The sequence below is a fragment of the Lepisosteus platostomus genome, chromosome 18 (assembly GCF_059453375.1).
Source record: "Lepisosteus platostomus isolate fLepPlt1 chromosome 18, fLepPlt1.hap1, whole genome shotgun sequence".
NCBI classification, from domain to species: domain Eukaryota; kingdom Metazoa; phylum Chordata; class Actinopteri; order Semionotiformes; family Lepisosteidae; genus Lepisosteus; species Lepisosteus platostomus.
In genome coordinates this window covers 11,254,685-11,278,644 of record NC_142628.1, presented here as the reverse complement: position 1 = coordinate 11,278,644, position 23,960 = coordinate 11,254,685, and the positions used below count along the sequence as shown (strand labels likewise).

The window sequence follows — 23,960 nt, the reverse complement described above, 5'->3', positions numbered from 1 at the left end:
TTTTGCTGAATTTAAGGTTTCATACTTCCTAGAACAAATTCTAGATTTAAGACCTACCTGTAAACATTTTCTCTGGAAATGTACGTATAAGCCAGTAAACCAAACCCATTTCCTGGCAGTCAAATCCTGATCAAACGTTTTATCTCCACTGAAGATCCTCTAATTTAGAAATACTTTTGCTTGGTTTCAGCCGTTTTTCTTTTTGCTGGCCTTGTGTGGTGGCATGGATTGTAACAACAGGCTACTAAATGTACCTCTATCCCAAGGGGAGAATTTGTTAGCTGACTTTATGACTTGTACTCTCATCCTCCATCAGTCAAAATCAAAAGGATAAACTGGAATAACTTAGGAGGTATACTGTTCCAATTGGCCAGCTTGCATTACTTCGACTTTCAAATGTCAAATGGCCATTAGGGTAAACTCAATAAATAGAATGTTAATGGACTGATGCAGAAGAAGCTGATTGATTACTTTCTATCCTTGGCTTCACAAAAGCCGACTGGTTAAAAGAATAATTACAATTTCTAGCAAAGAGACTGCAGCAAATAGGTTTTGGCTGTGTGACATCAGGACCATTCCATGGGTACAATAATACATGTTAGTATTCCTTTTTAACCACTATATTCATCTAATCACATAAATCATCAAAGCAATATATTAAACTATAATGCAGTGAGCCATTAAGAAGAAGAAAATGGTTTTAAAAAGACTGTGGGCCTAAGAAGGCAATTGATTTCTCACTTACTCAGAGAGATCCCAATATTTCAGCAGTCCATCCTGGGCAGCAGACATCAGGACTCCTTTGACTTCATCAGGCTGGATCATTCTGAGCTGCACTGCCTCAATCCTGAATGAAGAATTACATCTGAATTTCAGTAAATGTCGCTGGTTTGCAGTGCTGCATGAGTAGTTTGTAAATCACGACCATGATCCAAGCTGTCGGCTTTCTTAATTATTTCATTGGACATTCATTAATGTTTCAGTTAAACATACACTAAAAGTGTTGATTTAAAAAAAAGAAAGATATAAGGAAGATGTAATAATGCCATTTATATGTCGGTTCTGATCTTTATGCTTTTTTTTCTTTACAAATCCAAGTATTGTAGCAGTAAGTGATTTTTTTCCAAATCCCACTAAGAACCTCACTAAGTGTGCTTAGGTCTGGTTACATACAATATCTGAGAAATATTTTAATAGAAACACTCTAATCTTGAATCCTCCTTCTCTTTATGCTATGGAACTTTATGTTAATTTCATTGAAATGTAATTATTCGTGACAAGAATTGTTTTATAGAACAGGTTCATTAGTAGTAATAAAATTAATAATAATAATCCACCGTTCAGATGAGATGTTAAACCGAGGTCCTGACTCTCAGTGGTCATTAAAGATCCCCGGGCATTTCCTGATAAGAGTAGGGAGTTATCCCGGTGTCTGGGCCAAATTTCCCCCCTCAGCCTTTACCGTGGCCTCCAAACTGTCCCCATGTATGATTGGCTTGCACTTGTCCTGCGATGGACTGGCGCCCTGTCCAGGGTGTACCCTGCCTTGCGCTCGTTGCTTGCCGGGTAGGCTCCGGCTTACCGCGACACCATATGGTAAGCGGTTTGGCAAATGACACAATAATAATAATAATTGATTTTGATAATTGATTTAATAAATGTCTATGTATTAATCTTACAAATATATTTTAAATAAAAAACAAATATACAGTTTAGGCATACTTACTTGAACATGAAAACTGACATTGAAAGTTATCTCAGATTTGTAGTTATCAAAAAGAACAACAAATTCTCTACTTAATCACCCTGTATGGCATCTTTACCTTTTAAGGTACTCCTTCAAAACAGATTTGGTAACTATCTGAAGGCAGAAAGATTTAAGAACTTTCACAACATGGAGTTTAAGCTACTTTTATTTTAGCGTAAATGGTATGCAATGAATTCAGTCCAGTGTAGAGAAAGTTTCGAAAACCATTCACAGAACAAAGCTCTGACCAGTGGAGCCAAAAATTAAAAATTATAACACTTCATTGAGAACATACCAGCATGAAACAGCTTATTTCATGGACTAATGGCAAGTAGTGTATGTTCACATTCACTGCATAGCAGACAGGGCAAAAATGAAACTACAAGATACAATTCCTGAACCTCTACTTTGAAGGAAATCTGCACTGGTCGGTTCACACAAGCGAGATGCCCTAAAAGAACAACCCATATTCATTATCTTGGGTAAAAAATGATTCAGTATAAACTTTGATTGTGAAGATCAAACATCTGAAATAAAGCTTTTAAAACAAAGTTTGAAGGCTTTCCAAAATAAAAGGAGCTTTAACTGTGTTTGATCTGGGGACTCCAGTTTAGATTCAAAAGCACAGATTCTTGTTGATATTTCACTTAGAGAAAGCATGGTCTCTCATCTCCAGTTATTCACAAATCTAAAACAGAATCTGAAATGAATAAGATAAATACTGCCAGAGCCAAGACCACATTTTCGGATCTGATATTTATGATTTTTAATTTGCGTGATTTTTTATTGATATAAAATAATAGATATACCTCATTATTAGCTTTATTACTCATCCTTGACAGAGCCAATGAAAACCTCTATACAGTATCCTCTCTCCAGGCTGTGAGATGCAGTCTTTTTCAGCTTCCTATTTTTCTTCTTATCCATTTGCTTTAAAAAAAGATTTTTCCATCAATTTAACTTCATTCACTGATGTTTAGGTATCATCACCTTATCACTTGCTGTGCAGTGCAGTTGAATCACACATAAATCTGTAATACATTTTGTGTTTTTATAGATTCAATTTAGTATCACCCTTGGACATGCTACTAATCAATATCTGTGAAAGGAGCCCACAGTGTTTTATGACATCTAGTCATGAAATAATACATTAAAGAATAATACTTTCCAACATACAGTTTTACCTTTAAAATTACCAGCAATGTTTGTGTTACAGAGTTTCCTTAGATACTGAAGCATTAAAAAAGTTAAAGGCATTAAAGTTGTATAAGAAAGAATCAAATTAAAATCCATAAAATACTAATTATTTCTTTTAAATAATTTAGTACAAAAACAAAGGGCAAAATGGAGCTGCCTGGGGTTTTTACAATCCGATTAGTTCTGCATTTTGTCACAGAACTGCTATTGCACTGTAAATTCATCTTCTTTTCATTATCCATTGAGATTTCACCAAACATATTAACTTGTCCATTGCTGCTGGCACTGTTGGTGTAAAATTTAATTTGTCTTGATTTTTCACCTTTATCTTTCAGGCAGTTATTAATGGGATCAAAACCCTATAGTGAGCGTAAAAAACATATTAACTTAAACAGAAACATATTGTATGTTTTTAGGAAAATAATGTCAATATGGATTCTAGGTATAGATTAAATGTTATTGCCATCATTTTGATTAATTGATTATTCATGGGAGACTGTGATACACTCTTGCGACTCTGTTGCATAAGCACTAAGGCTTCTCATTAGTTAAAGGGTTGATTGGGCATCGGTGATAAGGCGATCTATTCTATTAAATATCAAGGTAAAAAGAAAAATGAAAAATACAGAAAGGAACTCTTTTGTCCTACCTATCAAGAGAACAAAGCCTTCATTCCTCTGGTATGCTGGGGGCTGAATTAAGTTAGCACATCATGATTTACCATGGAGTCAAGTCTTTAATTTCGAATCAAAATTTCTTGTACACCTCCCTGACAGATGCCAGCAAGTATGAAACAGACATGCAGATTAATACACCAATTGTTGTAAAGTAATCAATAGGGGGGTCCAAATTCGATGGTAGTGGCTGCAGGGTGCAACACTGATCAAATCCTGGGACCTCACCTGAATTCTTTTTCCATGTGACAACATTCCAGCAGAACAAAGCACTCCCTACTTTTGCTCAGGCAACAATGACTTTTAGAATAAGACAGTGTTATGCCATTGGTGCCCGACAAAAAGATAGAGTTTGCATTTTTTTCAATGATGTCCACTAACTAATAGTATGCACCTTTCACAGTAGACTTAATCAACCCTGTTGATGACACAAGTTGATCAGCATAATGATTTTAGCTATGTCATGTTTGTGCAATAAACCTTTTAGCACACCTGCTATAAAACAAGATCTCATTTTCCTGATAATTAACTTTGTGAATTTGTATAAACATTAATGTTCTTTTGATACTCGGTGTACTTAATCTACCAAATGCTGGGTCATTTACTTATCTATTGAAACGAAACATAATTAATGAAAGTCCAAACACAAACATATTATATTATATTATTTTATGGTACATTTTTTGGATCTCGATCAACACAGAAAGATGGTCAAAATCAAATCTGTTTCAATGTATCCTACAGTACATACAGTATCAACAGACCACTGTGGGTTTTCTAGTCACTGCTGATTAGATTGTAAATTTTACAATAAAATCTAATGTTTGTATTTGATTGATTATTAGATTTATTATGATAAAAAAATAATATGTTTCCCTTTTTATTTAAGTTAATATATATTTATTATCACAGCAAATATCTGGAAGATGTGGTTTCATAGACTTTCAATGGCTCAAATGTTTTAAAAATATATACCTGTATATTTCACATAGTGTCAATATGTGACTGGAATCTTTCTTCAAAAGCAAGATTTCATAGGGTATATGTTTGTGCACATACAGAGAGATTTCATATTTAAATTTTGATAAAGTGTGCACTCAGTCAGATCATGGTATGTTTGAGTAAAACATACTAAAATCAATCAAAGAGATACCGGACTCAACTCTCACAGCTGAGCATTAACAAAAATATATGAGGTATAATTCACATATTTATCTTAGTTTGTAAATTGTGTCTACAATACATGTATAATACACGCAATGCATTTTCAAGGTCTTTAAAAATAAAAACACAATCAAGAATAATGATGAAGCTAGATCTAGAATTATGTTAATGTTATTTAATAATTGATGTACTTAACTTTTAATAAACTAATACAAAATTCTGGTCCACAAAAAAACAAAGAGATTTTGAATAAGATAACCATTTAATTAGCCACAGAGTATTTTTTCTTCAGATGAATGATAACAGTACAAACAAAGGACCATAACTGGCAGATCATCATTATTCATTCTGGTCTTAAGTCAATTTTGATAAAATGGTTATGCACGCTAGCATATTACCGATTAGCAAAGCTCCTCTAAAAAAAATCATTTTGTCTGCAAGCTCTTGTGAGGCTCTGATGAGCTCCTCTTCTTCAGAGTCTTAGATGGATTATGTGCTGAGAGATTACGGTTAGTTCTGATCAATTATATTTCACCTCACCATAGGCAGCCCAGAGGGGTTCCAGTAGGCAGCCCCATAAACATAAGATGAATCAAACAGAAAGGTTACTGGGAGGGCATATAGCATAACTATTTCTCACAGTTACATGTTCAGTAAGAGTTTAGGTGTATATATACTGTGCTATGTTTATTGACCTACAAGGCAGGTCTCCTTAATCAGTTCCCAATCACTTAAATATTAAAAAAAGATTTAACTAAGCAAGACTTACAATTTCTTAAGACATTACAGCATACAGTAGATGTCAGCACTCTGTTCATCACTTTAATTACCTTTTTTCCACAAACTGTAAACATTGGTGTTCGGAATTGCAAAAAACTCATAGAAACCAGCAGGTGGATGTTGCCAGAAAGTAGAATCAGTATTTTAATAGAACTATAAACAAATTATTGTAACTATAAATATTATAACACAAAATTATTCAGCCTTATTTCTGTGTTGAAATACAATTCGGGGTTAGTGCTTTGTATTTATACATTTATTTTTGTTGAGGCACTTTTCTTGTTTTCTTTTGGTAAGACTCAAAGGTTTAAGACTTAATTAAAAATAATTTTCTAACTAATTCGCATACAACACATCAGCATTGATGCAGTAACTGGCAAGACTTACTCATTCTTATGAGATAATATTTAGTAATAATCAGTAATGAATGACAAAGAACAGATTATTTCTTGGTCATAATTGATCTTATGAATTTATACTCAAGAACAATAGAACTTCAGCCTAATTGACAATTAATCACAATTTAAATCATCATAGGCTTAATCCCATGTGCATTCAGAACATCTAAAAATATGACATGATTCTAATTACAGTCATTTGTAACTGGGTGTACATTTATTTCTGATAAATATTTCTAATACATTTGACAATGGTGGTGACAGATACCTTACTATAATGTTTTCCATCATAGCAATAGGCTAAATACATATTGTTCATAGGAAACTCATTTCCATGGTAACCGGCACCGAGTGACAGGTGTTTAGCCAGCTACCATGGCAAATGCTACAGTAGCTCACTCCACAGCTTTGCCATGGGATCGAGCCAGAGACAACACTAATTCAAATGCCTCTGATAGACCAGGAAAGTTGGTCTTCTACCTTCCAAGCTTAATCTTTCTTGAAAACAAATCATCTTCTCTTTTGAAATTGTTACTAACACAAGGAAATAAAACATAACCACATACTCTATATGGTATTTGAGCACCAGAGTTACATTGTCAATCTTGTGGCCAAACACCTGTGGTATTTTATAGAGGTAAACTCTGAAAATGCTACATATTATTTCTTGTTGTATGAATTCTGTGGTACTGCTTCATGCTGTACGATTCCTGAGGTATTTATCCTGTGATAATACAATCCTATTATATGTTTCATGTGGTAACAACATACTCTTATGAAAAAAAGCTGTGATAGTCTTGCAATACTCCTGTAGGAACCATTAAGTGAAACCGAAATTACCTCAGGATCCCTACATATTTTCGTAAAGAGTTGCTTTACCAGGATAAATTTTAAGGAGAGAAGCTTTAAGTACTATCATGAATCTTGTCCTTTCCCAAATGGGAGACTGTCATGGCACAATAGATTAATGTACTCTTTTCTTCTACCAGCCTTTCTTCATTGGGACTAAGACTTGCATCCAGCCCAGACTAATGTGGGCAAATTAATTTAATTCTCGGAGCAGCTCAGCTTGAGTTCTGAAAATCACATGCATCTTCTAGAAGACAGCTGTAAATAAAAAGGCTTCTTTTCTAAATTGCACATTCTTCCACTTACATTCAGAAAACAGCACTAATGATATTGCAGCATGTAACAATATGTTGGAAATACTGAAGTTAACAGACTCATAATAGAGGTCTTTTTTAACCTTTTCAGTCAGTTCTAAAGAACTGTAAGTAGAACTCTATGTCCGTTAGCCATGAACTGAAAATCACTTGCAATGCTAATGCACTGTTTGTATTTTCTTCTCATTTAATACATGTGTTGATGGAGCTAAATTCAGCAGTCAAAATTAAAGTAAAAATAATTAACTACATATTTCAGTATTTAGCAAACAACTGTGCTCATGAATGTCATCATTCACTCCAATACCACAAAATTATTCTTCATATTTGAGGATTAATAAAGACCTTAAAGAGGATTGCTGGGGAAGTACAAACATGATTTACCCTGCTTAGCAAGGTGTTTTTCCATTTTGGAGCTAGATGTATCTGGGCATTGGAAACAAAGCTTGAGCTAATCAGTTTCTCAAGTGCTGAGCTGATTAGAGTCTGTGAAGCCTCCGAGGCTGTTAGTGGTTAGATTTATGAATCTTTGTCAGTGAACAGATTAAATTAAGTTAAATTGTGTATTTACTGTATACTGTACATCTAAATGGGTGGGGAATTTATACAACCAGGAGTTGCAAAATGAATCTGAAACCTCATGACTTTAAATTCTGTTGATAAATACTGCTATATACAACCCACTTTTGAATAAAGTTATAAATGAGAGAAGGGCAACAATATTGACCACATGTATAGAAACCCAAGGGCTTCTGGTTCTGTGAGCCTAGAGACTTTCCTCTACACCATGTTAAAGCTATGTAGGTCTGTTATATCTTTATAATTATTAACTTAGCAAGTCGTCAGATGTTATTTGGTGTTAAATATTCACCTGTGTCATCTCTGTCATACTTTCAAGCATTTGCAGACAATTCTTCTGCAAGGAGCTTTTGGTGAAACGGCTTACGCTAAAAATGCTCTTCTGCTACTCATTCCCAGCAGAGCACATCACCACAGGATAAAAGAATTCATCCTTACATTTAACAGCAGTCGGATTGCCACTGTCAATCAAGTGTAAGCTTGTGTGACCATCAAAGCTTCTGACTGTCTGAACACCATCACTGATGACTCTATAGCAGAGGTGCAACCATCAGGTACTGTGTATCTGTCACTCTTCACTAGCCCATACATCTATCACTGGGACTGTCATGAATCATGCATTAGTGAGACAGATTAATAATTCAGCAGGACACTGAGGGTTCACAAACTCCCAGATATCATAAATACCTTGTAGCTCTATGTGAAGAGTCCCTCTTACCTCTTCTTGTGAGGCTCATAGATGTGAAGGCACTTCCCAGTTTCAGTGGAGTAGAGCCAAACTGTAGTGCTGGCACTGCAAGCAAGGAACCCTCTGTCATAAGACAGGCCAGTGATAATGTCCAGTGGGCCTTCCACCTCCACAGATGGCCACAACACCTTCAAACAATTGCCAGATGTCCAATCCCAGATTCGGATACTCTGTGGTAAAAAAACAAACAAATCAATGCGATTTGAAAAAAAAAAGTTTAATCACTGGTGTAGCAGATATTTCAATTTAATCAGTCATCAATTTATTATAAATGTCTGTTCTACAGAACGTTAATAGAGGATTAATGAAATATTGAGTGTTGATGAGGTTAAGGTTAGCGTTATGGCCATTCTTCTGACTCAATTTACAGTGAATTCCTCATTAACAGAATATCCATTAAACCCTTGTTTAAATGACTTCATCCAATAATGATAATGATAATAATAATCCTTTACAATATTTACACCAGAACAATAAACTGGCCAAAAGGCTTATGACAGCCTAAAGAGAAGACAAAAAAATAAAATGACCACCAATAGTAAATAACATAACAGAATGTGTGAGTATTAAGCACAAGGGTCAGGCAAAAATATTTAATAATAATAATAATAATAATAATAATAATTAACCCCCTCAAATACCAAAGAGCTTACTCTGTAGTTTGTTTCAGTCATTTGCAGTAGCTAAACATAATGACTTGCTTCAAAAGTTGGTAATAATAATAATAATAATTGCTTACACTTATATAGCGCTTTTCTGGACACTCCACTCAAAGCGCTTTACAGGTAATGGGGTCTCCCCTCCACCACCACCAATGTGCAGCATCCATTGGTAGTTGCTCTTTGAAGATTCTTACATTCTAATAAATAGCTTTACATTTTATGATGGTACAAGGAACTGCAATAAATTATTGAGATAGGAAGATGGCTTTTCAATCCAAAATTGAATCTTAATTAATGTAAACAAGTTAACTGTTTGTTTTGAATGCAGAGAAGGCCACACAATCAAAGAACAATGGTTATAATAGTGTGATAGGAGGCATATACTGTACTCAATGGTGTTTATACATCAAGTTTCCCTAAAGCAGTTTCAAAAGCCATTCTGTAAGTATCAACAGCAGAGACATTTGAACTATTGTGTGACTACAGGTGGTTTAAATAAATGTTTAAGTAACCATGATATACTTTTTGTAGAGAAAAGTACCACAAAGCCTTTTGTGAGTTTAACCAAAAAATAAATATAAAACTGGAAAACAAATCCCAAAAGGTTCTTCATTTGTGAGTGGTTATACTGTCTTTGATATCTTTAAAACAATCAGTGATATCAGAAAAAATATAATGTGCAAGAGTATTATTATAAAAGCATATCAGAAATGCTTACAGAACACATATAAAATCTTAAAATCTAAATGAAAATTGTATTTTTTATAAATAGTGCAATACTATTGCAAATCAAGATGGTGACAACATATAAGGCACTCAAATTTCTCTTTTTATGAAAAAAGAATACAATTTCCATACAAATTACATTTATCAATAGATATTATTATTGAATAATGAAAATATCAAGCTTTTCAAGACAAGCTAAGAGGCTGGTCATTTCCATAAATCTCTGTTGAATTTATGTTGTTTCATTATTAATGTATTCTAAGTGAATGTCGTTATTCTAATATAAACCTGACTCAAAGCTCAAAAATCAGACCTAATTTTTCCAAGGAGATGGAGTAATCACTTTGAGCAGTAATTCCATAAGTGGAATACAGCATTATTTTTTTGCATGTCTGCTTCACCAGCAGGATGAATGCTGCATAAGGAAAAAGGTGAATGGATAATGGAGATTAAGGTCTCTGGTTTGCCTCTGTGTACCATTTCCACATGGACTTCCACCTGCTGTGCATTTGCATTCAAAAGGCTTGTTTGGGCTCAGGCAGTGTGCTAGGGCACACCTAGGTCCAACAATTAGATTGTAGCTTGGACTCTGGCCTGGCCACTGACAATTTCCTGTTTTGTTATTTATGATCTCATAAACCCACAGACAAGTCAGCAAGGCAGGAAGCATTGCTTACAGAAATGCCATGATAGATGATATGGAAATATGTTTGATTGATGGGAATTGTGCACGATATAATAAAAGTTATTTCCTTCTAACCTTTTTCTTTACCTGACCTTGGTACTGTATCCACCTTCTTATCCACCCATCCACTCCTCCATCCCCACTTGGTAGAAATATGATCCAATACTTAGATTTTTATGTTAAGTTATGCTCATTCTTTGAATTTGTTTCAATGTTATGTGCATAACTTCCACATAACTACAATTATCTTGGGAATGCCAGGCTCAGGGTGACTTTTGTTTGCAAAGATACAGCTCATAATATTCCTCTTCTTTTCATAATATGAATATTAATTAATATTAATATTCCTTTTCCCCTCATTTAGTGTGCTCCCAATTAAATGACACACAACAAGTTCAATCATTCTTCCAGTTGCTTCTTTTGAACATTCCACATACATAAACTGCAGTTCTCTCTATTTTCACTGCTTTGTTAGAACTGAACTGTCTTGTCAGTAGAGGCAGTGTCTAACAGCAATGTAGTCCATTTATTATGGCCTGTGAAATGCAACAACTGATGCATAAAATTAAAATTAATAGCTGGTTCCAGCTATAATGCCTCATTTCCTTATTCCACATTCTACATTAATTATAATTACACACAAGCTTCCAGGACATTCATCAATGTGGGTATTTTGCGTAGCGTCTCTTGTGTCACCATTGCTGTCGATGCAAAGCACTATGATGGAGGAGGGTGCTCTCCAACATTCTTCTTTTCTACTGAGGGTTCATTATATGAATCTCTAATAAGATTTATCAGACAGCCCCGTGCTTGCAAAACAGCTCCCGACACTTCTCTCTTATTTATTCCTACAGCGATCTCTACAGTGGAAGGAGTCAGGGTAACAAATAGCTACTGCTTATTTATCCAAGACAAGAAGAAGCACTGTAGGTAACAGACGTACAAGAGATACGAAACAGCCTAAATCTTTAAGCTACCAAGTATTGAAACTATACAGGTCCAATGAACAAAATATCATTTATATCTGTAGAAGTGAATGGTTATTCACCTTCCATCGGGGTGAAGTTTTAAACTTCAGTACATTTTCCAACAATAAGAAAAACAACTTTGCAGTCAACAGTAACTGCAGGAAGCCATTTGTGCAAACAGTTTATAGAGGTTAATTTTGGGATTGTATTTGTGAATTCCATTAGCACCTTATTTTACAGGATTGCACTGGCCAAATTGGAAAGTGCTATCGACTACTTCATTAATTGCTTATCTACAGTGCAGTTTACACAGACATAAATCTGAATTTGATGTCAGTATTTTTCTTTTTAGATCAGGGATTGGAAAAAAAAGTTAGAAATTTAAAAGCATATTGGATTTCTATTGACATGAACAGGCATAATGGACTTTCAAGTGAGTCAACATTATTTCCTAATTATATCTAAAAACAACACTTTTCAATTGTGTTTGGATTCAAGAGTAAAGAGAGAACACTGGTAGGAGGTTGTTAATATACCTAATAGGCTTTCAACAAATCCCAGGTCTCAGTCTATGTTCCATGTCATGTTTCAAGTTACAGTATCAGATATCAGATATCAGCACTAAGGACAGTTCTTTAGTTAAGAATGCAAGAAGTCACACAACTGTTCCTCACGTTAGTTCAAATTCTAACCTTATTTGATTCTTCATTTCCATTAAGTCTCATGTGTTCAAGAAAGAAAACTATACATTCTAAGATTATTATTACAGCATTTCTACAAGGCACAAATGATTCATTGTATTGACAGCATCCACTACACAATCATTAGAAAAGAATATGTTTCTTACTTATCCATGATATTGTGGAAATCAGGAAATCTGGTATTGAAGATTTTGAGAAAACAAAGAAAGCACCTGAGATCTATATAGTCATATGCCATTAAAACCACAAATACAAATACATTTTGCCTCTGGCTACTAAAAGTTCGGGGAAGACATTATTGGAATCATTCTTGTTGGTTAAGCCCTCGAGTAAACTCATGACCACAGGGAAAGATTTTATTACACTTGACTGATTCATTTGATGGGAGTACATCAGAGTTTTACTGGCACAATTCCATGAAACAGCCACTGCAGTAGCTACAGAAACTGAAAAGAATCTGTAAACATTTACCTGAGTCTATGAACTGTGAAGTGTAAAAATTATATTAATTATTTTAGTTGTACTTGCCATAATTGAACAAACAGCAAGTTGTTTTTTTTATGATAACCATGTCTGCTATCACAAATACCAAAAACACTCAATGCAATTAAAATAATATTACATGTTGAAACTCATTATTTATTTTTTTCCCAAATTCTGGAAGATTATCTCTCACATTGCTTTGGACAAGCTATGGCTATGCTATTTTTCAGGTGCATACTGTACATGTAACTGTTGAACCTAACAGAGAACCAATAAAAAATAATTATTTCGACATTTCAATTAAACAAAATAATTTAAATTTTGTTTTGATCATTAAAAGTTGGATTAAATTAAACACTACTTTACAGGAACATGAACATAGTTAAGGGTTGTAACATATGTCAATTTTAATTCTGTTTAGTTTAGAAGCTTATCTCTCATTGTATCTTAAACTCCTAGTGTATTGTAGGAGTTATTAAGGAGTCAAATACTTGGTAGAAGTCTGGGGATTTCTGGGTGTTTAAGATGTTTCTGGGGCGCCTTATTTGAAAGCTTGTACATTATATAACTCGTGTGTTGTATGTTTATGATGTGTGTTGTTTGGTGTATGTTGTCATTATTAATATACATTTGTTTTACCAAGTGTCCCTGAATTACTGTATTATTCTTTTCACCAAAGCTGTGCCAGAGAACAAAGCACAAAATAAAGGTATGTTCTTGGCAAAAGTCTTTAAAAGTTGGGAGTTATGATGATTTATTTATGTATCGACTGTCCTGCTCAGTCATTTTCTGATATTCACTGTTTTCATAACTTCACTTGTAACAAGATTTTATATTTTCTGAAATACTTGTGAAATACATTACCTATCCAACAAATCACTTCAAACATGTTCTATGACAAAAATACCAGAACTACATACACATACATTATGTAAAACATATGTGCAAACTAGACTATTAGGACTATTCAAGGGTTTTCACTCTCTTTATCCCATAACAAAGCGAAAGCATTTTTAAATTGATTTCTATTGCGTTGATTCTCATATTTCCTTTAACAACAGAGTGCAATGTATTCTTCTCACAGCTTCATACAAACACTGCAGGTTCTAATCTTCTGCATGAGTTAGCACTTGGGACAATCATACAAAGTCAAACAATATGGGCCAGTGCTTCTTGAACAAATGCCTGGCATTAGCATTTGAATATGTATTGTGGTCTAATCTCCTTCACACTGCCATATTTTAATTTGAATATAAACCAATTTCCCTCCTGCTTTCCGTTATTAGCTACTTTGCATTTCCAAAGGTTCCTTTAATATTTAATGTTGAGTATTTATGTCTTGTAAGTTACCAAGGTTATATTTGAGAATTAAAGCATAATAGTGCTACAATAAAAGGGGATATTGCCACAGACTTATAAAATAATTACTATTTCTATCTTCAACATGCTTTTTTGAAATAGCACAAAGACTCCATTAATCCATTTTGGTTAACTATTTTATTGGAAGGAGGTTTGTTGTCCAATGGACAACATATATTTAATTATGACAAAATAGTAGAAAGAAGTCGGCTAAACTGCATTGTGCAAGATTAAAATGTATTTAACAGTATGTTATCAGTTACTGCAGCACATATTTTGTGCAGAGCTAGCAGAAAGGACAACATGCAATAAAGCACTTTTCTAATAAAAATGTAACTAACTATGATGATAATTAACCAAGATATGTGTTATATTTAATGATGGAATGCAACAGCAGGAAATTAAACTTGTAGAAGATTTAGCAGAGTGTAAATATAAATGAGACTAGATTAAATTTGATGAGACAAGAAAATATTAATTAAATGAGTATGTAATGTAATGTAATGTAAGAATACCCTATAGAAATGATCCTATAGAAGAAAAATGCAAAGTGCAAAGTAGCACTGCACATCCTTTATTCAATATATAGGAAAATATTCAGGACAATGGCAATTCTAAATTCTAAATTCTAATTCACTATAGCAACCACGCTTAATTAAAAAAGTACACATGATGATACTGTAAGTGTTCTATTTCACTGTGCAGGTATTCTGCTCTGCTTTGACATTATTTACTACTGGTTTGGTCTTGAATTAAGTACCTCTAAAATGTAACTAAAAATGTGAGTTTGATTTTCATTGTTTAGATGTAAACATTTTTGTTAAAACTTTCCAGTAGCAGGTATCCTTTCCATTGAATGGAAATTTTCAAAAAGACCTCTGGGAGGGAGAATACACAATTAGAGCATTTAATGTCAGTGAGACACAAGAGGCAAGAAATGCTTGATTTAGCCACCCGGTGGACTTTGAACAGGAGTCTATAGTATTTCCTCCTGGGGTGTCAATAACCCCATCAATACAAACAATCAGCCTACAATCTGAGAAAAGGATTACTCTCCTATTTCAAGAAATCATAACTGGAATCTCACATAAGATAAATACCATCTGAAACTGGAAATATGTCACTGTTAAAATCTTGGCGCATTCAATGTTCGTGTTGCTTCAATTTCCCCCGAGACAGTGCAGCTTGCAGGCACTCAGTAAATATTTTTTTGTCGCACGATTAATATGCAACAAGCAGCAGATTGTGCTAGAATCTGCACAAGGTTATAGTCATTAGCCCATTGTACCAGCAGAATTAATGACCTTAAACTACTTCAGCATTCTTCCATCTCTGTTCAAATTACCTTGCAAATTAGCTATGCTGATGTCTGCAAAGCAATTATTCTCTTTCTCTTTATGTCCTCCACGTTTGGCTTGGAGTGGTTTTGTCTCTCTCAGCTCTTCCTTCAGCCAGACCCAGTGCCACTTCGAAAGAGCCTGTTGTGCTTCAGCCTTGCTTGCAGCCATTTCCATAGCGGCATAAGATGGCCTAATTGAAGGATGATATTATACGTCAAAGCAGTTCATTAACTGTGGCCTTGAATTGAGTCATTGCCCTATTAGTTCACTCCACTGCTCTTTAACTTTACTCAAGATACATTTTTCATTCTTGAGCACTTGAATAGATAGGCCAAACCATTCATCCTAAAGGACACAATGATTCTTTTCACCTTCAGATGTCAAATATTAATTTTAGGGCTGTTCTTCAAGATGGATTCTTTACAGTCACCCACAGGCCGGGTCCAGAGGGGGGCTTCCTCTTGTACTGGGTCTATTTCAGCACTACATTTTTTCCTAAACCCAGTTTCAAATCCTACTTTGCATTCACACAAGGTGGAGCGGAAGGAAATTGGTTTAAACAAATGTCTGAGAAGTAATTTTACAATGTTGGAAAAGCTGTGGGAACTGATTTCTCTACCTGCCATGCAGAGACAGATTGAGATTTGAAAATAGCCTATGATAAGCACACATATGCTAGAAGATTTCTGTAATCGTTTTTATGTGTTTATCTGTATTTCCATTTTCAAATCTGTCACTTAAGAATGTTGTATTTTATAGTCCAGAAATACTTGAATCTTTATTAATGCCTTGCACAGTTTCTAATAACACGTTTGAGCATAAATTGCTTGGTAAATTGCATTAGCTGCCTATAGTTTTGTATTTATTAATGTCTAATTTCCTAATTGTAAACTTTTTAACATTTCAAGTAAGGTATTATCATCTTTGCTTTATACAATATAATAGGAACTTTTATGTAAATTACACTTGCATATGATTATAACTTAATATTAAAATATTGATTATGTGATTATATATGATTATGCTTATATAATAACATAAACTGAAAACTAATTTGGATACCTATGTACTGAAGATGGATCAAAACACTGATTTATGAAAAACTGAATAAAAGCTAAAAAGAGGTTGCAAAGGCAGTTTATACTATTAGGGAGCATACTTTTTTACTGGAACAGGTAAATTTGTAAAATAAAGAACCAGTCAGGACAGGAGTGAAATGTGTCTTCAGCAATCTATCAATTTCTTGCTGACAGCACAGTACCAGTTTACAGACACCAAATTCCCTCTTGGAAGGCCTAGGTAATAAACAAGCTTGTAGTATAACATCACAGTGAAATAGTGGCTTGTAAATTAGTTTCAAATTGTTGAAGCAGGTCTGCGTTTCACATCTATTTCACTTGAGAGGCAGTCTCTTATTCCCTTTATTGATACAGCATAATGCTACCCAAAGCTGCAGTTAGCAGACACCTTTTGAAAGTCTTAGGGAACACTGCAGGGCTTCCTTTTACTTCCTTTTACTGTGTGAAAGAATACAAACTTTTCATACCTTCATCTCAAGATATCCTCTCTGTTTATTTGCCAAAAAATAAATAAGAGGTTTTTATTTGATAGAGGACATGCATAAAGATTCTGTTCATTTTTTTAAATAAAAAAACAATTCTCCATTACATTGGCTGCCTTGTAGGGTTGCAACTTGTGAGTAATAATGTTACAAACAATTGAAAAATGAATTGATGATCGATCTATGAATTGTAAAAAAAGATTGTATGTTTTTTTCTAGTCTTTTTTACATTGGTCTGTCTGTAAGTAAAATCATACAGTATATGACAACTTCAACGTACATTTTTAAAAATGTGAGGTCAGAAAATGCGACTGGTGTCCCAGGATGGTAATTCAGTAAGAGCACCTGCAGTGTGTCATCATTTCCCCAATAGTCTTTTATATTTGTACTGGTGATACATCTATCACCAGCAGCCATATCACTCTGCAACTCACAACTGGCAACCCACTGAAGCTGAGCAGGTGTGAGCAGGTGAGAGACTTTCTGTAAGTAAGAATTCCATTGTACCAGTACCGGTTACATATGGCAATAAAGTTCAAGTTCAAGTTCAAGTTCAACTTGGATGGGAGACCTCCTGGGAAAAACTAAGGTTGCTGCTGGAAGAGGTGTTAGTGGGGCCAGCGGGGGGCGCTCACCCTGCGGTCCATGTGGGTCCTAATGCCCCAGTATAGTGATACAGGATGAGACGTAAAACTGAGGTTTCATAAAAAATCCTACGGCACTTCTCAAAAAGAGTAGGGGTGTAACCCCGGTGTCCTGGGTTTCAAATTGGCCCTTACCAATCATGGCCTCCTAATAATCCCCATCTATGAATTGGCTTCATTACTCTGCTCTCCTCCCCACTGATAGCTGATGTGTGGTGAGCATTCTGGCGCACTATGGCTGCCGTTGCATCATCCAGGAGGGGAGTCCCCATTACCTGTAAAGCTCTTTGAGTGGAGTGTCCCGAAAAGCGCTATATAAGTGTAAGCAATTATTAATTATTATTATTATTATTATTATTATTATTATTATTATTATTAAGGTGAAATGGAGAGGGCTGATAAAATATATGGAGATCACTCTTCTGGAAGCCACCACAAGCTCCAAGTGTTCTCCTGACTTTACTGTTGTACTGAAAGATAATTACTTTTGAAAGAAAAGAGGCATTCTATCTGATGAGGGATTTATACTATAATTTTACCCAGATTATAGCCCAGTGGCTGCCCAGAAGAGGCATGTCTTTGCAGGAATGAGTAAATCAGAGGAAGGCTGGTGTGCAGTTTTTTTGTGCTTCATGGTACTCAAAGCCCTCCGTGATGGTGGACAGTGTTTGTTTACTTTGATCCAGAAATCAGGAACTAATTAGATCTGAAGGGCTTGTCTAATCAAATCTGATGGAGTAACAGCTAGATTTATTCAAGCATGCTAATATTATTTGTGGAATTACATACAGTATGGCTAAGGTACTGTATGGATAAAATATTTTTTTCTTGAAGCATTCTCCAGTTAAGAGTCTGTTCGTTGCACTTCATGACATCTGAGAATTTACAATTTTACATTTCTTCATGAATTCACACTTTTATAATGGTCTCAATATAGTGTGATTCTTGTATAACTATGTTTTCTTTACATTCTCTTTTTCTGTTTTCATGGTTTCTGTGCTCTATCATTGCTTAAAATTAATTGGTTTTTTAACCTTCTTAAAATTTGCAATGGAGAAAGCTAGCCTAAATCTAATTGTGCTGCTAGTGTGAACACATTTCCCCAGTTCTCTTCAGTCTTACATCTCTATAATAAAAATGAATGTGCTTCCTTGCTTTAGGGTACTGGGATAGATTGCATATGCAAATGTCTAAATTCTCATGGTAAGGGAAACGACCATGTATTAAATTCATGCAGTGAATGATCTACAAGTATCTTAGCTCTGCCAAAGTTTAAATTTTATTTCATACCTTTGTTTTGTATCACTGTTTGTTTAGTTCAATCTTGAAACTTCTGTACCTTGACATTCACTTTAAGAAAGTAGGGTCTTTCCATAGACTTCAAGATTTAATTCTATTCTATGGCTCCCTTGAGACATTGTAGATTATATTTTGTTCCTGTAATTACATACGTTTTCACAATCTGACTTTTAATAGAAAGATTTACAGGTCTCAGACTTGACATTTCCATTCTCCAATTTTCCAAAATCATAAACTCTTTACAGGTAATTCCCTTCCACTTTGGAGAAATAAAGAAGTTCCAATTCAAGATTATATTTTCTAGTATGTAATGAAGCAGACGTTTTTCTTTTTATAGTTGTGTCTCTGTTGTATGCCTAAGGTATCCCAGTGGTGTTAGATTGTCTACATACCAAATGAATGATCTTCTGAATTTCACAGACAAAACCAAATGAGTGGCTTCCTCCATTTATGTTTTTCTGTTCCTACTAGACTTCATACAAACCTTCGCCATCACTGTTTGAAATAGGGTTTGATAATTCCACATAATCAAATTTCCTAGAACAATATTTGAGACAAATTTGGCCTCCAGAAATCCTAATAATCAAATGATTCATTGATTTATTTTTTTCACAGAGAGAGTTATTTAACCATGATAATAAATGCTATCATTAGAAGCATGCCCTAGTAACTTCTATATGTTCTGACCGTGGGGACCTAAAGGCAACATTTTTGTTGAAAGATTGTATTATATAGCTTTGACTCTGTACTGCTTTTAAGAACTTAAAAAAGATTAATAAAAAACAACATGTAATGACCATCCTGTCAATATTTTAGCAATCTGGACAAAAATTAATTAATCACGCACGGAAACCCATTAGTACAGACACAACTGATGCTCATGCAACCTGAAAATAAATGCCTTACTTTTATGCCCCATTTAAAATGTGGCATAATTTTAAGATGTAAAATTCCATTCAAGCATTTTCTAATCACTTCATCGAATACAGAGTTGCGGGGGAGCCAGAGCCTATCCCAGCAAGCAATGGGGGAAAGCACAGTCCAGAACAGGACGTCAGTACATCACAAGGCAAATGCTCACACCAGGACCAGTTTTTCTAGAAACCAAGTAACATTTCTATTCAAGCAACTTTTTTATCATTTTTTTAAATCTGGCAACCACTGTTTAAGCTGTAAGCAAATGTTAATACATATTCAATTGGCCATTCACATCTGGAAGCTTGTTATAATGACATTAATAACAAATAAAAAGGCATGTTCCCCTTGATGCAAATTTCTAAGATTAACCAATTACAGTAGTCCTAAGGGCAGACCTATTTTTTACACTACAAAGTCAGACGTTTTCTTCTGGGCTTTCTCTGCAGTGGTTTCAATGTCTCTGATGCAAAGCAGCTGCTACTTCTAAGTTGGGAGTTATAATTATTTAATATGCCTTGCTTTGAACTATAAGTGCTGAAGGATCATGAGGGGACAAATAGTGAGAATATTGCAGATGAAAATGACCAGTACTTTTTCCAAACTCAAGTTTCTATAAACTTTGGAACTGTGGGGTTTCATTCAGCTGGAATCCTATTCTTTATATATTAGTTACCTGGTTCTTTTTATTTTTTGTTGTCTTCCTAAGCTTCCAAAGCTACAGCAGTTAAGCAATCACCTTCTCCTCTACTTAAACAAAATAAATACATGAATAATAACTGCTTTGTATTTTTATATAAGTGATCATTTTCACCATGAAACAATTGTTCTTAAGCACAGCATGACAAATGCATGTTTCTTTCAGTTGGAATAAAGGTTAACCTGTGCCAGTGTACATGTTGTGAATTGGATAATAAAGAATATTCAATAAGAATGTAAGAGTATTTCTTCCAAGATCACCAGTCGCCTGTTTGTGAGATAGTAAATGACAACAGATGACAGGTGGGAACTGGCAGTTTTGCCCTTGGCATCTGTTGCAATCCTGCATAGAACTCAACATACTGTATGGTTAGTAATTTAGTAATGTGACTTCTACCTCTTTCATAAATGGTGTAAACATCATAATGCCTCTTCATACGCATTAGAAAATAAACCAATATACAGTATATGCCAAGGTTATTCTGTTGTCAAGTTAGGAACAGCATCAAGGAAAGCAAGGACAGTCAGGATTTAAAAAAAATAATGTATACTGACAATCAAAAGATTTTTTTTGATTTATCAAACTTTCTATTTATTCATGTTTTAGAATAATTAAATATATAGCTATATATAAAACTAAACCTAAGTATTTTTTGGAAGAATAAAATCTATGTCGATTGTTGTCTAGGGTGTTCACAGCCTGTAGTTTCTAACCTGGCAAGATGTTACAGCTATCTACCTTGATCAATGCATGTCCTCACATTATTCAATAAGGGCATTTTTTTTAGATTAGAATATGACAGATATGTTATGGATGCTCTATTCATCAGACAGAAACCCCATTGGGTATCTGTTGGATGGTGAGGGATGGTATATGACATTTAGGTTCAGATACCAGTGAACAGGCACATGCTTGTCTGGGGTCTATTAGGTTAATAAAATGTCAATATATCTGATGGAAAAAAATATTTTTTTACTTTATTGTAGTTAGAAGTGATAGGTTGCTTCTGAAACTCTGCAAATAGTAATATATAAAAGGGATACAATTCAAATTAAAATCTTGAACATTAAATATCTGCATTTTAAATAGACATCATAAATAGAAATACTGTACTATGATATGTACTGTACTATGATAAATACTGGGATATGTTCCCCGTAGTTACTCTGAGATCATTAGAATATAAATTTGACTTCTGTAAACAATGTCACTCATAACTAAAAAACGTAGTACCAAACGCACACTGCAAAGAATAGCTTTATTAGTTATATCCCACTGAAGAGGAAAATACTATTTGGATATGATACTTACACAGAACTTCTATTCTGCACACTGAATAAAGCACCTAAACAGCTGTCTAGTTTTACAATGCATAAAGATGTAATTACAGTTAAAAGATTAAACCTTGTATTGCATCCTCCTGTTTTGAGTTAGACTCCTTTTTATAAACAGTTCAAAGGCTCTCACAAGCTTACTTTTGTGAGGTCAGCTGGTACTGTAACGTGTTCTTTTGCTCCTTCTGTTAAATTTGCAACAGAATGATCAAAATGGATAAACAGATCTTGACACGTAAAGAAAAACAGCCAGGAAAGGTGGGTGGAAGTCATGGATACAAGACAAAGCCGGCATGTGAAGTAGCTAGGAAAAGCAAAGAGCACTTAAATGTCAAACCATTCCGGAAGAATAAAAGGGCATGCAAATGTCATGGCAAGGTAAACAGGAGAAAAGGATGATTCTCCCTAAAACATGAAAGACCGCACATGCGGAATCAGAATGGCACCTCTGACCACTGAAGGAAAATGTTCCCTTTAGATCTACTTAAAAATGATATTACTGATTACTGCCAAACTGTTACAACAAAATGTTTTAAAAGTTAACATCATTGCTGTTATTTAACATTTAGGTTTTTCAGATGTTACAAATACCACATTATATACGAACATTTAATTGTATGCACAAACATGCAACAAAAAATACAATATGCGTCTACTGGAAGAAACCCTTATAAATACAAAGTGTCTCTTTTTGTGGTTTGTGCTTAAATCCACTGAACTATACTGTATATATATATTCATTTTTAAATCCCATGCCTGAATTAAATCCCTGTTAGTGGTAAGATATCAAAAAGGGTATTGAATCATCTGAAGGCTTCCTAAAACCAAGTCTTGTCTTAAATGCCACCAGCTGTGAAAGTATGTTAACCAACAGGCAATACCTTGCTAAAACAGTCTGTCTTACAGGGTTTGACTTGCTCTAAGGATTAGAAACACTAACAAGACAGTTGAAAGAGGAATAAAATTACAGAGCAGAGCACAATTGTGTTTTCTTTAATTTGTCACAAAACCATCTTACCATTCATTCAGTTAATAAGAAAAGTACTGTACATTAATGCATGGCAAGTTACTCCAATAAAAAACAAAGATGGATCTCTCTGAAGTGCTGGTCTGACACTTTCATATAGTTTGCCATACTTGATAAAAAGCATCATGAGAGTTTTGGTGATTAAAAATTTAAACTTTAATATTTTCTTATTTTACTTCAAACTAATAGTGTAAGCTGCTGTTTTTCCATTAGGTGTGAAATTAATATATTAATAAGAAGTATATTTAATCTGGTTTTCATTAGCATAAGCAATAAGGTCATGAATGGTTTGGAAAAAATACCTTCTGAGATGCCAGTTATTGCTTCTGTTGGTGTTTTCTGGCAGTAAACATTCTAAAATGTAACTAATAATAATAAAAGATAATAAAAAACACATTGTACTTGCCTTATCAGCAGATCCTGTGAAAGATTTCTTTGTCTCTAGGTCTTGATCAACAGCAAATATGGCCTTAGTGTGGCCCACTAAAGTCTGAAGCAGCTTGCAGTGTCTTAAATCCCACACATTGGCCTGCAAAATTCAGAGAACAGCAAAACACAGTAGCAATATATACATGGAACAGGTCATCAGCTTAACAGCTGTCTGGAATGACTTGGCTGTGGGTGAACCCCTACAAACCCCTATTAAACACTGACCTCTCTTCAGGAGGGGAAGAGCTGAGCTGAATGGAAACCACCTGCCACTGCACTGAGGAAACACACTGACAAGCCGCAGTGGAAACATGCACCGTGTTGTGTTTGTTTCTTCATTTGATTTTTTTGTCTTTGTTGAAAGTGACCTAGAGTCCTGAGAGCAATTAAAGGAGTGCACACGCACCAGTCTGTTGACTTCAACAGTTTCCCACTGTCCTTCGTCATTCAGCCTTTTACAGCATAGTTTGTGTTTGTTCTTCACACCGTGCGAACATTCACAAAAGAGAAGACATTTTTAAGAGTTGGTCAAATTTTAGTACATGATCAAAAATGAAACATTAATACTTTTGGTGGAACCAGGTTTGTAAAGCAAACTGAACATGTTCCCTATTATATATTGTAGTGTGTATTACAATGTACTGTAAGTGCTCTACTTAGTTCAAATGATTTGGGCT

The 23,960-nt window shown here is 34.5% G+C and overlaps 1 protein-coding gene across 3 annotated transcripts in view; it reads right to left on the bottom strand.

Moving 5' to 3' along the window:
* LOC148645658 (uncharacterized) overlaps positions 1 to 23,960 on the bottom strand; it is a 52,030-nt gene that overhangs the window by 10,169 nt on the left and 17,901 nt on the right. For 2 of the 3 annotated variants that reach the window (XM_088611161.1, XM_088611162.1), the window contains exons 13-16: positions 23,690 to 23,761; positions 23,261 to 23,383; positions 8,421 to 8,620; positions 746 to 847 (exon numbers count right to left, since the gene is read on the bottom strand). In XM_088611161.1, the coding sequence (XP_088467287.1) occupies positions 746 to 847; positions 8,421 to 8,620; positions 23,261 to 23,383; positions 23,690 to 23,761 (497 nt within the window). The remainder of the gene's footprint in view (positions 1 to 745; positions 848 to 8,420; positions 8,621 to 23,260; positions 23,384 to 23,689; positions 23,762 to 23,960) is intronic. The other variant, XM_088611163.1, reaches the window with a different exon arrangement.